The sequence below is a fragment of the Cydia splendana genome, chromosome 18 (genome assembly GCF_910591565.1).
Source record: "Cydia splendana chromosome 18, ilCydSple1.2, whole genome shotgun sequence".
Taxonomy (NCBI): Eukaryota; Metazoa; Arthropoda; class Insecta; order Lepidoptera; family Tortricidae; genus Cydia; species Cydia splendana.
In genome coordinates this window covers 14940892-14958096 of record NC_085977.1, presented here as the reverse complement: position 1 = coordinate 14958096, position 17205 = coordinate 14940892, and the positions used below count along the sequence as shown (strand labels likewise).

General features: G+C 39.5%; 2 protein-coding genes across 2 annotated transcripts in view; one reads left to right on the top strand and one right to left on the bottom strand.

Annotated features, from left to right (window-relative positions):
• The window catches only part of LOC134799152 (bifunctional glutamate/proline--tRNA ligase), a 102709-nt gene that overhangs the window by 8303 nt on the left and 77201 nt on the right, over window positions 1-17205 (bottom strand). Inside the window, exon 27 of the mRNA XM_063771559.1 lies at window positions 11230-11356. Coding sequence (XP_063627629.1) covers window positions 11230-11356 — 127 coding nt within the window. The remainder of the gene's footprint in view (window positions 1-11229; window positions 11357-17205) is intronic.
• LOC134799117 (phenoloxidase-activating enzyme-like) lies at window positions 1297-9265 on the top strand. Its single transcript, XM_063771515.1, has 9 exons — window positions 1297-1448; window positions 2000-2157; window positions 3677-3822; window positions 4145-4281; window positions 4849-5011; window positions 5662-5870; window positions 6297-6451; window positions 7017-7113; window positions 9086-9265. Exons 1-9 carry the CDS (start codon window positions 1388-1390, stop codon window positions 9244-9246), a joined length of 1287 nt encoding a protein of 428 aa, XP_063627585.1. The 5' UTR covers window positions 1297-1387; the 3' UTR covers window positions 9247-9265.

Sequence of the window (17205 nt, the reverse complement as noted above, 5' to 3'; positions counted from 1 at the left end):
AGTCTTAGTATAATAATATCGTCCCGTTTTTATCCTTTGGGTACGGAACCCTAAAACATGCAAAAAGATGACTAAACACCTGGTCAGGGCTATAACCGCGAAAATCGAAGTTCGCAAATTGCGGGCATCTTTCTCGGGTGTGTAATGATCCGTATAACAATTTTTGATATATTTTCAAAAGATATAACAACTTTTGATATAATTTCATGGTGTATAATCACTTAAGCGGTATAATGAACTTTTGATATGACAACAAAATAACTATTTTCATGGGGTATAATGCTTAATCGATATAACGTTTACTGGATATAATGAATATTTGTTATAAGTATTTATGGTATAATGCATTCTAATGTATAAAAATAAGTTGAGGTTTGTCAGTACTTAAAAAACATTTATTTGTAAAGTAATAAAAAAAGTCGGTTCTGGCGCTTCGCCGGCCGCTACCGCGGCACGCTCGCTTCGCTCTCTCGGCTCGCGCGCTGTAGGGTCGCGGTTCTACCTAACACTCCTCCTCGCTTCGCTCGTCGTCGTACCTAACTGAGACCTGCCTTAAGTTCGAATACGTAGGTTGTTATAATAGTAGTAATATTTACTACATTATGCCAACTGAGCGTTATATCGAACATAATTATATCACATATACTCGTACGTTATACGCTGTTAATGTTAGATTAGAAGTTGTTATATTACAAGTTCATTATACTTGACGATAGTTAGACTCTCTAAGAATATACCATGTATTGTTATAGCAAAAGTGCATTATGTCCCTCAATCGTTATATCGACTAAAAATATATCAAAAGTTGTTTTATGGACCGTTACGCACCCATCTTTCTCAATCACTCTAATTACCCCTTTATTGGAGTAAAAGACATAGATCCCCGCAATTTTCGATTTTAGTGTTAGGCCCGCAGAATCTTTATCTTACGCAGAGGAGAGGTTAATCTAATGATCTAATAATGAAATAATACAAACGTAACTTCCTTTTAATACAAATATAAGTGCTTAGCTTTAGCTGGCTTTAGCAAAGCACATTTTAGCCTCCTAAGTCCCGATGTCCCTTAAAAAGGACAAAATGAAATCAAAATTTGAACTAAAATGGAATAATAGAAGGTTCCAAATTCAAAATTGCAACAATGACCCTGGGACTTAGGAGTTGCAAAATTCCAATCTTATTAATAACTCCGCGGAAGATCAACCGAGTAGATGACCTCAACTTGCTTGACCGGTTACTAAGTTACTACGTATGAATATATATAGAAGATTATAGGCTAAAATTACATTTATTTAATTATCTTCCTGTAGCCAATGACTGTCGATAACTACACACGAACGAATACTGGAAATAAATTACAAAATACTCTGACTGTCAAGTGAAAGTGGTAATGTCGACGATATGGCTTCTTGCAGTTATAAATTTGACTTATTTATGTGTTGTGGAAGGGCGTAAGTAAACCAGTTTTAAGTTATGTTTTGTAAGTTTGGCGCAATATGACTTAGTATCAGCACTTACTTTTATTTTTGATAAACGAAATTCTTACACTTCAAGATTTTTTAAACTCAAAAACGACGATGTTATTTTTTGTGTAGAAGTAGGTATGTATGTAGGTTTGAAGGAGAAGGTTGAAGAATATTTATTTGATATTCATCAGTCACTGTTCTGTGAAGGAAAACATTGTGTGTAAACCGTAGTATTCCCAATAAGGTCTAGTTTTCCTTCTGAGTTCAAGTCAGATAGCACTAAGATAATGGCCGGAATGGATGATTGTTGCCGATCGCATATTGGGATACCCTCCTCCAATTGAGGGGGGATTTAAATCTTCTCGAGGCAGAGGTGTAGGGTTGGAGCCTGTGTAGCTTTATTTGACGGTCATAAGCGCATTGTAATATGCCTACTTGAATAATAAACAATTTTTAGCTCTTTATGGTTAAGTAGTATTTACATACCTATTTTAAGTATTTTCTAATAAATAATACCAATTTATTATTTTGTACAGAATCCCAATGTTTAACCCCTGACGGCAAAGGCGGTGAATGCAGGAGCATAGTAGAATGCCCAGAGCTCAGGAAAATAGTAAACAAGCCAATGATTACTCCCTACGAGTCGGACTTTCTGACCAGATCTGGGTGTGGATTCGCAGACGGCCTCCCTAAGGTAGGTACTTTATTCAAATAATTAACTATAACGAAAATACAAAGTAACGCTAGAGCGCTTTAGTGGACTAAAGGGTAGGCAGTGCCTTTTGTCTTGTCTTGGCGGATAGATTCAGGATGGGCATTTAAAGCTGGCCATACACGCTAGGGTATGCCTGCGAATTTTTGCCTGTACAGTTAAACTGCACAGGTAATCAGCAGAGGGCGGAATTGCTCATGGCAAAAATCAAACGTCAATAGAGTTGGAACGTCGAATTTTATCGAATTTTTAAGCTATCGATAAGTTCAGCAGTCACCTTTTACATTTCTGGCTTTAACATTAATCTCTTTGATTAGCTAGTTGACTAGCTAGTTTTAATAATACAGTACTAAGTTAAGTAGTTTTAAAAATTATCGTTTTATATTGTCTTTTATTTAAATGTTATTCCGTAATGTTCATATGAAGTCTATTATTGTTTGCTTATGGATTTGAGGTTTAGTTTTGGTAATAAATAAATAAAGATACGCTAGTTAAATATAATTTCAGTTTATTCGATAGTCGATAAAATTCAACGTTCCAACTCTATTGACATTTGATTTTTGCCATGAGCAATTCCGCCCTCTGGTAATCAGGTAAAGCTGGTTAGGAAATTGCACAGTTGAATGCCACATAGGCTCATTTTTACCTGTGCAGTTGGCAAAACTGTGCAGACATACCTAGTGTGTTTGGCCAGCTTAACGAAATAAGATAGCAGAGCAGAATGCCTTCGCTCGAACCGTGGAGCAACCCTACTTTGGAAGTACTTATACCTATCAACGATTAGGTATTATGTGTTCTAGGCGTTTTGTCAGGGCTCATAAAGATGCCAAGTATCATGCTTTATGTTAGTTGGGACCATATTATTTTGAAGAACCCTAACCATAAGTGGAGAAGGTCATATAAATCATAGAGGTACAATAATATAGAGATGAAACGGGGGAGGGGCCAAACGACCGAACGAGATGCACTTATGGAACTTTCAGTAGGAGTAGCAGAGAAGGCGGTATTATTGCTTGTCCTTGTCACAGTCTCACTTTTTGTTTGTTCCCCACCTTTTTATTAGTATGGAGAATGGTGGACAACAAATGAATTCGACTAATCACAGTGTCGCATTTGCGTATGTTTTGTCCCTGACGGAGGCACGCGTATACCACTTCTATACCATCCTACCTTCTATGATTTAAATTAATCTCGTCAGTGGTAAATATCACTCAATCGGTTCGTGGTTGCTTCGAGTACTAATTATGTAAGTGAGAATGTGTTAGACAGGGACAACATGCTTAATTCAAACTGTACAGTCAGGACTCGGTAACGTAGGTACATTTCTTTTATCTGTGGTCTCATGTCATTTAAGGCTCCCACACACTATGTCGGCCAGCGGGCAAGGCGCCAACAAGCCCGGCGGGTATTTTAGCCGCCGGGCTTGCATTTCCTGTCAAGCCCGATTATGCCGGCGGCACACCTGCGGCAAAATCCGAGCCTGTACGCATTTTAATTGCAGGTGTGCTGCGCAACTACCAACACCTGCTTCACACCGGAGGGCAGCGAAGGCCAGTGTATTAGCGTGTTCGAATGTCAGCATATAGCGAAGAAATTGCAATCTCCGAATGTCTCGGATAAGGATAAAGCTTATGTTAACAGTATAAGGTAAGCTTCGGTACCTATTGATGGACAGATTGCTTTGAAATTTTCTAGCGTGCCTACGAGTATTTAAGCCATGGCATAATCGCACGTATGGATGCCGAACGATGGACCAGACTTGCTAGCATGAGTTGCGTTCTCGCGTGCGACACCATACATCAAGCGCGACTTCAAGTATGGACTCGCGCACGAGAACGCAACTTATGCTAGACCGCCAGGAAAACCTAGAGTCCCAGGGAAGATCAGAAGGGTAGGGATCGCCCAAAGAATTGGTCACCTTTTCTTTAGTATGTGATACCTGTTTCAGTTTATGTATTTTTCCTTCCAGATGTCACAGCCCCACAGGCTTCTTCGTGTGCTGCGTGCCAGAGCCGGAGCCCGGCCTTTGTGTGCCATCTGCGGCTCCTCCCCACCCTGGCAGTGGGTGCTGTGGGGTTGATGGGAGCAGCGGGAACAAAATAGCGGGTAAGGCGGCCTTAGGGCCAGTTGCACCACATTTGACAGACTGATCAACAACACTCAACAGAGAACTATGAAAATTCCCAGACAATAAAATTTAGCGAACGCTTTAACGGTGACAGCTAGGCGGTTTGGTGCAACCGACCCTTAGTCACGACGCGTGAATGAGACCTTATAAATAAACATGCATATCGCTGTGATTGCGGAGCTGGTCTACTCGTAGAACAGTCTAAGCAGGTTGGGTCAGCACAAGTCAAGAAAGGAACAGAAGAGGGTGTCAAGTGAGTGACCAATTTGACTGCTAAAAGATCCTGAGATCTTGAGATCTTTATACAAAGTCTTCAAGAGGCCTGAGCCTCTTGAAGACTTTGCTTTACTGCAGCAGTCATAAGAGCCCGGAAGATAAGACGATGGTCATAACATTTTTTGATTCGCTAAAACAGTCTATAGGTTAAAACCCCTGACGCTCAGTATTCTCAATAATTCTGGTTAGGAAAAACATGCAAAAATATTCCAAAACCTTTGGAAAGTGGTCAGGAAAAGTGGCAAAAAAATATAGTCAGTTTTTTTCAGGTGGAAACGCAACATCCATCGAACAGTACCCGTGGTTAGCGATCATAGAAAATAAAAGGAGTGACATAACGAGGGTAGTTTGCGGCGGGGCGCTCATTTCCGGCCGCTATGTGCTGACAGCGGGCCACTGTGTGAAGGGCTTGGCCTCTAACGCTGGGACACCGTAAGATACTTTCATTAGTCATGACAGGGTGATAGAAAACAAAAGAAGCGACGTAACAGGGTAGCTTGCGGAGGCTGTGTGAAGAGCTTGGACTCGAACGAACGCTGGGACTCCGTAAGATACTTTCATTAGTCATGCAGGGTGATAGAAAACAAAAGAAGCGACATAACCAGGGTTGTTTGCGGGGGACGCGCTAATTTCTGGCCGCTATGTACTGACGGTGGGCCGTTGTGTGAAGGGCTTGGATCCGAACGCTGGGACGCCGTAAGATACTTTCCTTAGTTATGACAGGGTCGCCATACAAACATGCAAGCATGCATGCTTAAATATGAATTAAATCTTAACAGTCTGGATTAACATGGTACCTACGTAGAAAAGAGAACAAGAGTAGCGAAAAGTCAAAGATGGTTTGCGACTCTGTAAAGGGCTCAGACGCTCTAAAGCTTGTGGCATCATATTTTCTTTTTTCTGTTTTTATAAAAGTAAATATTTATTTATAAGCGCGTTAGGGTATAATACTTTTTTAAATAAATTAAATTATATTTTTACGACAAAAATGAGTACCTAGTTGGAAAATACTTTGGGTATCAAAGTGCTGTCAATCTATTTCTGGATACCGCGGATAAAAAACACTTTTTCATTGTTTCTAGAGCAAACGTGCGCCTCGGCGAGTACGACATATCAAACCCCGGTGCGGACTGCGTGCCCATCGAAGGGGGGGACGGTATGGACTGCACCGAAGAACCAGAAGTCATCCCTATCGAAAGGGTGATACCACATCCAGGCTTCGACCCGACCAATCGATTAAGAAGGAATGACATCGCATTGTTGAGATTGTCGAGACTTGCGCCTTATACAGGTAAACAAAACGGGATATGCAGGCGTAGCGTAAACTAATCTAGCCGTGGGGAAAGTCGTATCGTAACAAAAAGGTTTGGCTCTCGCGGGCCTCCGTAAGTGTGAGGCCATGGGCGCTTCGGCCACGCCTAACTACGCCATTGGGGATATGAACTGCATAGAAGTGCCGGTGATCATCTCGATCGAATGGGACCTACTACCTAACTTTACCTACCCTCTTTCGGGCTCTCTAGTGAATCAATTAAATTCTTCTCTTTTGTCAAGTCACGGTAGGATGTAATATACAAAGACACGGCCATTGTGTCCTTATATCCACGATATTTCGTACCCATTTAAGTACTTTTTCCTCTAACAAAAGATAACGCTGAAATATCTACTTAATTGTTACCCAAACACAGCTTTTCAGAATTATTTTTACACATTCCAGATTTCATCAGGCCCATCTGCCTCCCAGCGAGTGATTCGACCGCCATCTTTCCGTCCACCGTGAGGCTATTCGCGGCAGGCTGGGGGCCCAACAACGAAACGCATTCAAACAGCGACGTCAAGCTACACGTCGACTTGCCTTACAAGACCATTGAGGTAATATAGAACTATTAGTTTCTCAAACGTGCGTAGAAATATTGACATTACGTTCGTAGGAATAGGCTGCGAAACGTGTAGCGCGCGACTAAGCGAGACGACTGCAATAGATTTTCGTATATTTGCCGGCCTAGATAGTGTGTGTCTTTGTGACCGTCATCCTTTCGTCCACCGAGAGGCTATTTGCGGGAGTCTAGGGACCCCACTATGAAACGCATTCAAACAGCGACTTGCCTTACAAGATCATTGACGTACTCGTACTACTTAATATAATTTATAAAACATGCGAAACGTGGTGCAAAACGGCGGCGCAACATATTCATACAAATTATTGAATCATATCGAGGTCTCCGGCTGTCTTAGGTGTTTTAGACGGCCGAACTTAGTGAGTACCTACTACGAGTATATTCTTTGGCCGAACCTCAGCAGAACCGCGAAGATCATCTTGTAATAGTTATAATACAAAGTAGTCCGTTACATCCTGGCCATCATAAAAAAATAATATCATACTCGTATGTAACACAAAAAGGTTGTAAAGATTTATTTTGGTTTACAATAATTTCAGTCCTGTCAACCAGCTTACGACGTGCCAAAACGCCGCGTCAACTTGTGGGACAACCAGATATGCGCCGGAGGCGAAAAAGGCAGGGACACGTGCAAAGGTAAACTGCCTAGTGCTTGATATGTTTTTAGAAATATATTCTATACCTTCATCAGTATCTTAGGCCACTTGCACCAATCAATAACCCGAGCGGGGTTAACCGGTTAAACCTGGAATTACCATGGTTACCAGTACAATTTGACACTGGGTTAACGGTTTAACCGGTTAAGTCCGAATTAGTAGGATGGTGCAAGTGGCGCTTAGAGACTTAGGGTCGGTTGGACCAAACCGTCTGTCACCGTTAAAGCGTTCGCTAAAATTTATTGTATGGGAATTTTCATAGTACTCTGTTGAGTGATGTTGATCAGTCTGTTAAGTGTGGTTGGTGCAACTGGCCCTTGGGGTCGGTTGCACCAAACCGTCTGTCACCGTTAAAGCGTTCGCTAAAATTTGTATGGGAAATTTCACACTTCACTGCTGTTTGACGTTAATCAGTCTGTTAAAGAAAAAAAAAGGGTTTTTCCTTCTAACTTTTGAACCATCTGTCCAAAAAATATGGAAAAAATCATAAAAATAGTGCTTAAAAAACTTAATCAAATAAACTTAAAACAAACTTGATCAGTTAAGCCGTTTATGAGTTATCGCTAAAAGGCTTCCCTTCTTATTTTAATTAAAAGCCTGGCAACCCTTATTTGTGACCGGATTTTCACAGGCAACCCTATATCATTGTATTTGCAATAAAATTACCATCATTTTGATGTATAATTCAAGCGTCAGACAGATGAGTGCAATTAGTTATCGATATAAAATCACCTCTTTAAACACGGCAACCACATAACAGTGACCGGAAAAAGATAGGCAACCTAGTTGATTTATGTTGTACAAGTTGTATACTTTCCATTGAAACTTATTTCGTTCGTCAGACAAATCGGTGAGCCGAAAAAATAGTTTTTTTTTTTAATTTATTAAAAATAGCCTTGACAAGATAAAAAAAAGATAAAAAATAGTTTATTCAAGTAGGCATATTACAATGCGCTTATGAACGTCAAATAAACCTTTACCGGCTCCAACCGTACAACACCTCTGCCCCGAGAAGATTTAAATCCCCCCTCAATTGGAGGAGGGTATCCCAATATGGGACCGGCAACAAACTCGGCGGGACACATCTTTTCAAAACATTATTACATCTTATAATTAACATGCATTACGAGTAATTAAGAAAAATACAATTTAAATTACTATAGAATTCATGCAATTATACTCAGTGAGTACATAAACTTTATACAAATACGTAGCTCTTTCAGAAAACATATCAAATTCTTACAAAAGGAAAAGAAAATAAAACCAATAAAAGAAATGAGAATACATATTATATGAATCTGACTGATTGTTATGAGATGCTTTCATACAATTTGATGTGCTTGACCATATTTCTTTAGGCAACCCTATTTATTTATGTTCTGGAACATACTTTCTTTCATATTTTCATAGTTTCATCCGTCAGACAGATTGGTGTAGATATTTAATTACACAAACGGGTCTACCGCGATATAATTTCATTGTTTTTACCTTTAATTCCGACGTTTCAGCTGAGTTGCACCAGCTGTGGTCACGGAAAGACCCGGTACGGTACGACCCGTAGACCGGTAGACCCGTTTGTGTAATTAAATATGTGTACAAAACGCGAGAGTTTAAAGTGTTAGATTGGTGTAGGTCGACCATATGTGGGATCTCCTACTATTAGATAATCAAGAGCTAACTAAAGTTTGACAACGCTAATTAACGTGTGCGGGGCGTCAGCACGTGCACATTTCTCGCTTGCCTTTTCTACAATATGCTTCAATTTTACACTCTGACAAAAAAGAGTAGAAATTAAAAAGTGGCAATAACTGTAGTATCGTCCCTTCAAATCAATCTAAGAAAACAGGACACTACAGTATTGCAAGTCATACTCTTTTTTGTCAGACTATAATTGGAACGCTTATAACCTATTTGGATTTATATCATCAGTAAAACTTTATTTTCGTTTACAGGGGATTCGGGAGGACCTCTAATGTACGCCAAGGAGGACGCGTTTGAAGTAGTGGGTATCGTCAGCTTCGGCCCCACGCCGTGCGGGCTGGTGAACGTGCCCGGAGTGTACACCAAGGTATCCGCCTACTTGCCGTGGATTAGGAGCACTATTCAACCTTGATTATATACATATAATACATATTAGAAAGAGTAAACTGACACTTTTTTTATTCAGGCCTATTTATGTAAACAAATGTTTAAGAAGGTATCGAGACACGTAAATAAAAGTAGCTTTAAGTCATATAAAATATACCTATTCGAGCGTTTCTATTATTTTTTTGCCATTTTTATACAGGGTGGAAAGGCACGACGATCCTTCCCGGAAGTATTAGGTCGTTTAAGTGATACAGAGACTATTGGTAATGGTAAGAATCGTTAATTGAGTAAAAAATAAAAATTGCAAAAATACTACTTTTTAACTGTGGTGATAACCCTATAGCATGTGCACATGACGGCTAGATTAAGGATCTCCGTCGGGAAAGCTCGGGACTTTATACTTTTTTCCGATCGTTGACAGTATCGCAATGATGTATGAATGACGCATAAATGTCAAATACATCAAATGCATGCAAAAATATTACAAACAATTTTATTACTTTCTTAGATAATTACTTTTTTCCAATATTTAATACTATCTTCTTTTCACATACGGTGTTCAAATGTACCTCCGTGTATTACAACGCCGCCGCAGCCCGTACCCGAGTATGTCGATGCACATGCGATATAGTGTATGCTCTTCGTCATTTACCTCCGCAGAAAGCACCAATTAGCCTTTGTCTCATTTCGTCCGCAGTTTCACATTCCGTTTGGTTTGGTACACCATATCTTTTACACAGCCCCACAAATTTAAATAGCCACGAGCATCTAACATTTTTATTTGAAGAATATGACATTCAATAAGTATAGTTCAATGAAAATTTAATTTCAAACATCAGACGTCTTGTCTATTTCCTACCACGCAAGAAGGTTTGTTAGTTTGGTATTGAAGAAGTATTTATTCTTGATTTATTCTTAGTATTTAATTTTTGCAAGTTCATTTGGTGCAACTAACACAACCTACTTGTTATTTTTAATTATTTTAGATAGTTTCCAATTATTCGAAAATAATTTTGTGAAACGTGTTAAGAAACTAAAACCTTTTTATCAGTCAAGGAAACCAGAGATATTTATAAGACGATTGCGTACTTTTGAGTGGTTGTCAATGTCACCATTTGAACTGTCGTTGTAAACAATGTTGTGGTTAGTATTATTAATATTAAGGAATAACATAACTATTTCATTCAAGTATTGAACAAGTGGAACCACTAAGAAAGCGAAAATCCTGCAATGATTCTTACCGTGCTGTAAGCAGACCTAAAAATGGTTAGATGGCAACAAATTAGCATAATTTCCTGTCGAATACTGATTGTTTACAAGTAAGTTCATTGACCCTGTCACCTGTTAGGGTTAGAACAAAGTAGTTTTTTGCGTGGATGTTTAAAAGGTCATAATTTAGAAACGGTTGCCCATATTAACATAGTTTCTATGGAGAAAATATAGAGCTTAGGCTAAACTATCTCCCATTTCCGGAAAGGATCGTCGTGCCTTTCCACCCTGTATATTGTGACCTTTTTGCCACTTTTGTGTTATTTCTACTCAGAATCACGAGCTCTTTCGATCCTAATGGAATAAAGAAAAATCCCAGAGTTTTTTTCCTATTGTGTTACTATTTCCCCATTATACTTTGTATGGCGGTAACAAAAAGGAAAGTTTGAAAAATGTATGGAAATTTTAGGACACTTTTTTTCTCCTATAAGGATGAAAAGGGCTCGCGATCCTGACTAGAAATAACACAAAAGTGGCAAAAAATGTCACAATATATATTAAAATGACAAAAAATAAAAGAAACGCTCATTCGGTGACAAAAAGTGTGAATGTGTCAACATAACGTCCTATGAGAAAATATGACACACAGTTCCACACTTTGTCATGTTAGGTGCAGATTTAGCTTGGCCCGACTATAATGTGGGCCAGACTGACGCTTAGGAGCTCTTGAATACACCGTTTGCATGAAAAGGTGAAATTCGGCCGAGCTTGTTGCGGTCTCCTAAATATAGCCACTCACCAATAGTCCTGGTGGTGAGACCCCACGAGTTCTGGAACACGTATTTCTTCTCCTGCGTGTCCGGGTCGTCATATACGATTTCGAACATTTTTGAGAAGTTCTGACCCAGGTGGTGACTCGTCGCGCCCTGTTAAAAATATAAGTATCTATATACATATAATAAAGCTGAAGAGGGTCGAAAGTCTGTACATGGAAGATATTCGAAAAAAATTTGGCTGGGGATACTTAGAATCGATAACAGAACACGTTCCAACAGTTTTTAGAATTTTTGTCTGTTTGTCTGTTTATCTGTTTATCTGTTTGTCTGTTTATTTGAACGCGCATCACATGTAAACGGCTGAACGGATTTTGATGAAAACTTTACAAATCTGTCGAGAAAATCCCCGGCCAGGTTATAGGCTATAAAAATACAACCCCTAAAAGGGGGGGTAGCCACAACACGCGATTGACTTAAGTTTGCCCCTGAATCTTATGGCGCTACTTAGGAAGGAGGGGCAAACTTTTTCGCGCCTGGTTGGGACTAAAAGTAAAAATGTACAACTGTCTATCAAATTGCGTTTTATATATCGAAAAATTTTTGCGCTCGCTTCGCTCGCGTTTTCAATAATGTTCTAATATATGATAAAGGTGATATTCGGGTGGCAACTGCAGCAGCATTACAAGTACTCTGTTTCAACGTTACTGCTGCTGCAGCACTGTCAATTTTCGTGATAAAATGATGTGACTGATTTCCATACTAAAAGTAAAAAAGTACAACTGTCTATCAAATTGTGTTTTTATATCGAAAAATTTTCGCGCTCGCTTCGCTCGCGTTTTCAATAACGTTCTAATGTATGATAAACGTGATATTCGGGTGGCAACTGCAGCAGCATTACGAGTACTCTGTTGCAACGTTACTGCTGCTGCAGCACTATCAATTTTCGTGATAAAATGATGTGACTGATTTCCATACTAAAAGTAAAAAAGTACAACTGTCTATCAAATTGTGTTTTTATATCGAAAAATTTTCGCGCTCGCTTCGCTCGCGTTTTCAATAACGTTCTAATGTATGATAAACGTGATATTCGGGTGGCAACTGCAGCAGCATTACGAGTACTCTGTTGCAACGTTACTGCTGCTGCAGCACTGTCAATTTTCGTGATAAAATGATGTGACTGATTTCCATACTAAAAGTAAAAAAGTACAAACGTCTATCAAATTGCGTTTTTATATCAAAAAAATTTCGCGCTCGCTTCGCTCGCGTTTTCAATCTAATTCTAAGATATGTTAAAGGTGATATTCGAGTGGCAACTACAGCAGCATTACGAGTACTCTGTTGCAACGTTACTGCTGCAGCACTGTCAATCTTCGTGATAAAATGATGTGATGTGACTGATTTCCATACTAAAAGTAAGAGAGTGAGGGTACGTATGAACATCTCCAACATAGGCATTCGATTTGACCTTACGCGGAGTCCCTTAAAGTCATGGAAAAAATCTTGCTTTCAGGCTTGCGGCCAGCCGATTTTTTCGACATAGGTTACCGATTTTATAGCGAATTTTGCTCTCTTGCACGGCAGATTTGTCGGCCAAGGCGAGTTGCTCCTTAGCCGCGATCCTGAGACCTAACTGTCAAAGTGATAAAACTTTGGCAGTTATTTCTCAGGGGCCCCGTGAAAGCGGAAAAATAAAAGCATCCTTATCAAACTGCACAACGGGACTTAATCGCGTATTTAAGTTTTAAGATTTACCTCCGACGTTTCGAGGACGGCGTTGTCCCCGTGGTCTCGGAGAAGACTGGCTCAAGTTGACATCAACATCTTCTAGCCGCGCGAGTTTTTCGAACTACCCGCACTTGGTCTTGTTTATCAGTTTGAACGTTTTGCGCACTAGGGATGTCACTCTGTCGACACACAACACTAACGATATTCGATTTATCGACTGTCGATATTCGTTTCCGCTTACATTTACTAATGACTGGATTCCATGTGGATGAGATCTTAAAACCCTCGTCCCGATTAAAATTGCAATGTTTTTTGATTTCAATGGCTTCCCGCACTTTTCTACTGTAGAAATGGCGATCCGTGGAGAGGATTTTAGGGTTATGCAGCTCAATCCAGTGGTTTGGTCCTGACTCCAGCAAATGCTCAGCCACCGCAGACTTGTTGACCTGACGATTTTTGACAGCTGCGATATGTTCCTTAACTCTTTCTGCTATGGTGCGCTTAGTTAAATAGATTGCAGTTGTGGTAGTTCCTATATCGGAGAAACTAAGCGCACCATAGCAGAAAGAGTTAAGGAACATATCGCAGCTGTCAAAAATCGTCAGGTCAACAAGTCTGCGGTGGCTGAGCATTTGCTGGAGTCAGGACCAAACCACTGGATTGAGCTGCATAACCCTAAAATCCTCTCCACGGATCGCCATTTCTACAGTAGAAAAGTGCGGGAAGCCATTGAAATCAAAAAACATTGCAATTTTAATCGGGACGAGGGTTTTAAGATCTCATCCACATGGAATCCAGTCATTAGTAAATGTAAGCGGAAACGAATATCGACAGTCGATAAATCGAATATCGTTAGTGTTGTGTGTCGACAGAGTGACATCCCTAGTGCGCAAAACGTTCAAACTGATAAACAAGACCAAGTGCGGGTAGTTCGAAAAACTCGCGCGGCTAGAAGATGTTGATGTCAACTTGAGCCAGTCTTCTCCGAGACCACGGGGACAACGCCGTCCTCGAAACGTCGGAGGTAAATCTTAAAACTTAAATACGCGATTAAGTCCCGTTGTGCAGTTTGATAATGTTTAATAATCGTGAAAGTTTAAATCAGTGTAAAAGCATCCTATCAAGTAGCGCTTTCGAGTGAAGCCAAAGAGCAAGCTGTAGAAGAGTCGTGATTACATGCATCGATTTCAAGCCACTCTTTTGCAGTTCGGCGTGAGGTCTTATGCGAGGCCTTCTGCCTTACGGCAAAGTTGATCTTCTGCCTTAATTACACTTGGGCGTGGATCCAAATCCAAGCTTTCCTCTTTCGCAGCTGGGCCTTCGGCCTTGCTCGCATTTCGCCAATTCAATTCACTTGGTCAATTCCAAGCTCTGCTTTCTTGCATCTTTTCTGTATGAAAATAACCTCGCTGAGACCCTTAAATATTGAGCCCTATGCGAAGCTAGGCTGATAGAAAATTGTCCCATCCCTTCTCTGTATGAAATCCTGCATTCGCGCCTGGTTGAGGCTGCAGCACTGTCAATTTTCGTGATAAAATGATGTGACTGATTTCCATACTAAAAGTAAAAAAGTACAACGGGTTACCTACGCCATTTCGAAAGATGTTTTGCCGATAGTTGTTTCGTCGAAGACCTTTTATCGAATCTACTTTTAGACGAAAGCTTGATCAATCGAAGGTACCATTCATCGAAATATCATTTCACCGACAATGCGTTTGGTCGAAAGCTTAAAACATCGAATATTCAAATTATTGAAACGTTTTTACACATTCATCAACATTTGAAATACTTACCTACTTATGCAATGTTTTATTTTATCGAAAAATGGAATCTTGACCGTTTCGAGGGTTTCAAGGCACAAGGCTATATATTTTCATTTTTTGTCATTATCTGTAAATATTGGATTTAATTAGTTTTATAAAGTCTAATGCTATCACATATTCTAACTGTCTACACTATCAGTCACTGTCATCAGTGTCGTCAGAGCTTTGTGCATTTCGCATTGTGATATTTTCAACCTCAGTATCACTGAGACCCAAACATAAATTAGAGCTTTCCTCAATATCCACAATGTCAGAAAAGTCATCCTCAGAATCTGAACTTGCATCTCCAAAGTCCCAAACACAATCAGATAAAATTGGCATTGCAGGTTTTTGTGGAGTTGGTTTATTTATGAGTTTCCAATTGTGTGATATAAAGGTCACCTTTCCTGCTCTATTTGTTTTTAGGCGATTTCTTCTTTTCGAATGGATATGAGAAAAAGTCGAAAACGATCTCTCTACTGCCGCTGAAGTTGCAGGTACCGATAGTACTTTCAAAGCTATTTTCCCTAATGCAGTCTTCGAAAAAAGGGTTTCCCACCAAACCACTGGTTCCACCTTTGCAGCCATTTTCCACAAAAAATCTTTTTCATACATGTCTTTACGACTTTTATAGTTAGCGATATCCACTAATATGTCGGATGCATCATCATCAGTCATATTGATTATAACATCGCATCCATCTAGGTGTTCTTCATTTGTTAAGCAAGCTTCTTGATTTTTGGGATCCAAAATTGCTGCGGCCAAATGTAAAGGTTTTAAGGCATTCAGTTTTCTTTCCTCAAACTTATTTTTGAAGGTGGGTAAACTGTCTTCTAAAAAGTTTTTGGAAGTCGGGGTGTCTAATAATTTATGTAGATCATTAAATGCTTTATGCACTAAGTGCACTGCGTGGTAATCTCCTTCCGACATTAGAATCCATTGGACAATTGGCTTTAAGACTGTTTCTAGATCTTGCACTTCTGACCAGACATCTTCATTCAACAATTCGATTTTGTATGGTCTCAATGGTCCGGTGGCCATATTCACGGCCATGTTTTGTAGTACAACTTTCGACTTCAGAAAACTCTGCAAACAAAACAAATAGCTGCCCCACCTGGTTTTCACTGGTAAATGGAGTGTAATATTCACAGACTTTTCTTCAGCGATCCTTCTATATTCAGCACCAAGAATGTGGGAACTTGAAATCGTTTTGATGACATTGACAATGTGTTTAAACAATTTTCTAATCTTTAATATCTTTAATATATCTCCTATCAAAAGATGTAAAGTGTGAGCTAAACACCCAGTCCATTGTGTTTGACTATATTTGTCGTGCAGAAGTTTGCCGAAACGCACCATATTAGCCGCATTATCTGTTACAACTCCAAAAAACTTTGACGTGTCGAACTCTTCCATTATATTTGACACTTGATTACATAGATACTCAGACGTGTGTCTGTTATTATCTGTCTCGATGAACTTGTAAAACAAGGGCTTCGGTGAATATACGATAACATTCATAATCGGCTCTTTCCTTATATTGGACCAGCCATCAATCGCCACGTGTAAAAGTGTGCTGGCTCGTTTTATTTTATCCGTCACGTCTAATTCTACTTCTGCGTATTCTTTATCCAAAAGAGTTGTTGCCAGCTGTTTTTGGGACGGTAATTTATATAAGGGATTCACCTTTTGGAATGCTTCTTTCCATAGCGGATGCTCAAACAGCGAAAATGGTGAACCAGTTACATACATCGCTCTTGCAATAACTTGGTGGATTCCAACCTGAAAACAGTAATAAGTAATGTTACTACTGTACCTTAAAAAACACGTGTCTTTGAATTTTTGTCAACAGTGCCAGTGCAACGTGTGGTATTTTTATTTATTTCTGAGTAGCGATAGCGTAACGTAATTAATTTTAATTGTTTACATCATACAAGTAAATAGGTACCTTATCTAAAACTACAGTAAAATTACCACAGTTAAGTCTCGTTCTATACTTTTAAAACATATTTGTGATGTTATCTGAGTAAAGGGACCTTTGAGTAGAGGGGAGTATGGTGTAATCGTTAACAATGGCGTAAATGCCACCGACAATAAGCTCCCTTTACCAGATAACGTCACAATTAAATTACCACGTGTTGCACTTTCGTGGTCAATTCACTATCATGCAATACAATCATGTACTTATATTATATTATTAACTTACTGTTTCTGCGGTGCTCATGATGCTCATCGATGTACTCGAATTATCTGTGATATCAGACACAGTAGAGTCCTGGTTTGGCTCTTGATATGGAATGTGAGAATGTGAAGAACGGCTAGGTTCACCATGCGATTCACTTGGAGCACTGCTGGACTTATTTTTTTCACGGTTTTTAAAGAAACACTGAACGTCACATGGTGTTTTGGCACATTTGCCTAAATGGCAGGCGAATTTCATAGCATTTTTAAATAAATACACAGTATTGCAAT

Excerpts from the sequence above, each read along its gene's own strand:
- LOC134799117 (XM_063771515.1), top strand. The coding sequence starts at position 1,388 with ATGTCGACGATATGGCTTCTTGCAGTTATAAATTTGACTTATTTATGT. Across the intron at positions 1,449-1,999 it reads TTTATGTGTTGTGGAAGGGC|AATCCCAATGTTTAACCCCT; the intron begins GTAAGTAAACCA and ends TATTTTGTACAG. Across the intron at positions 6,452-7,016 it reads TGCCTTACAAGACCATTGAG|TCCTGTCAACCAGCTTACGA; the intron begins GTAATATAGAAC and ends CAATAATTTCAG.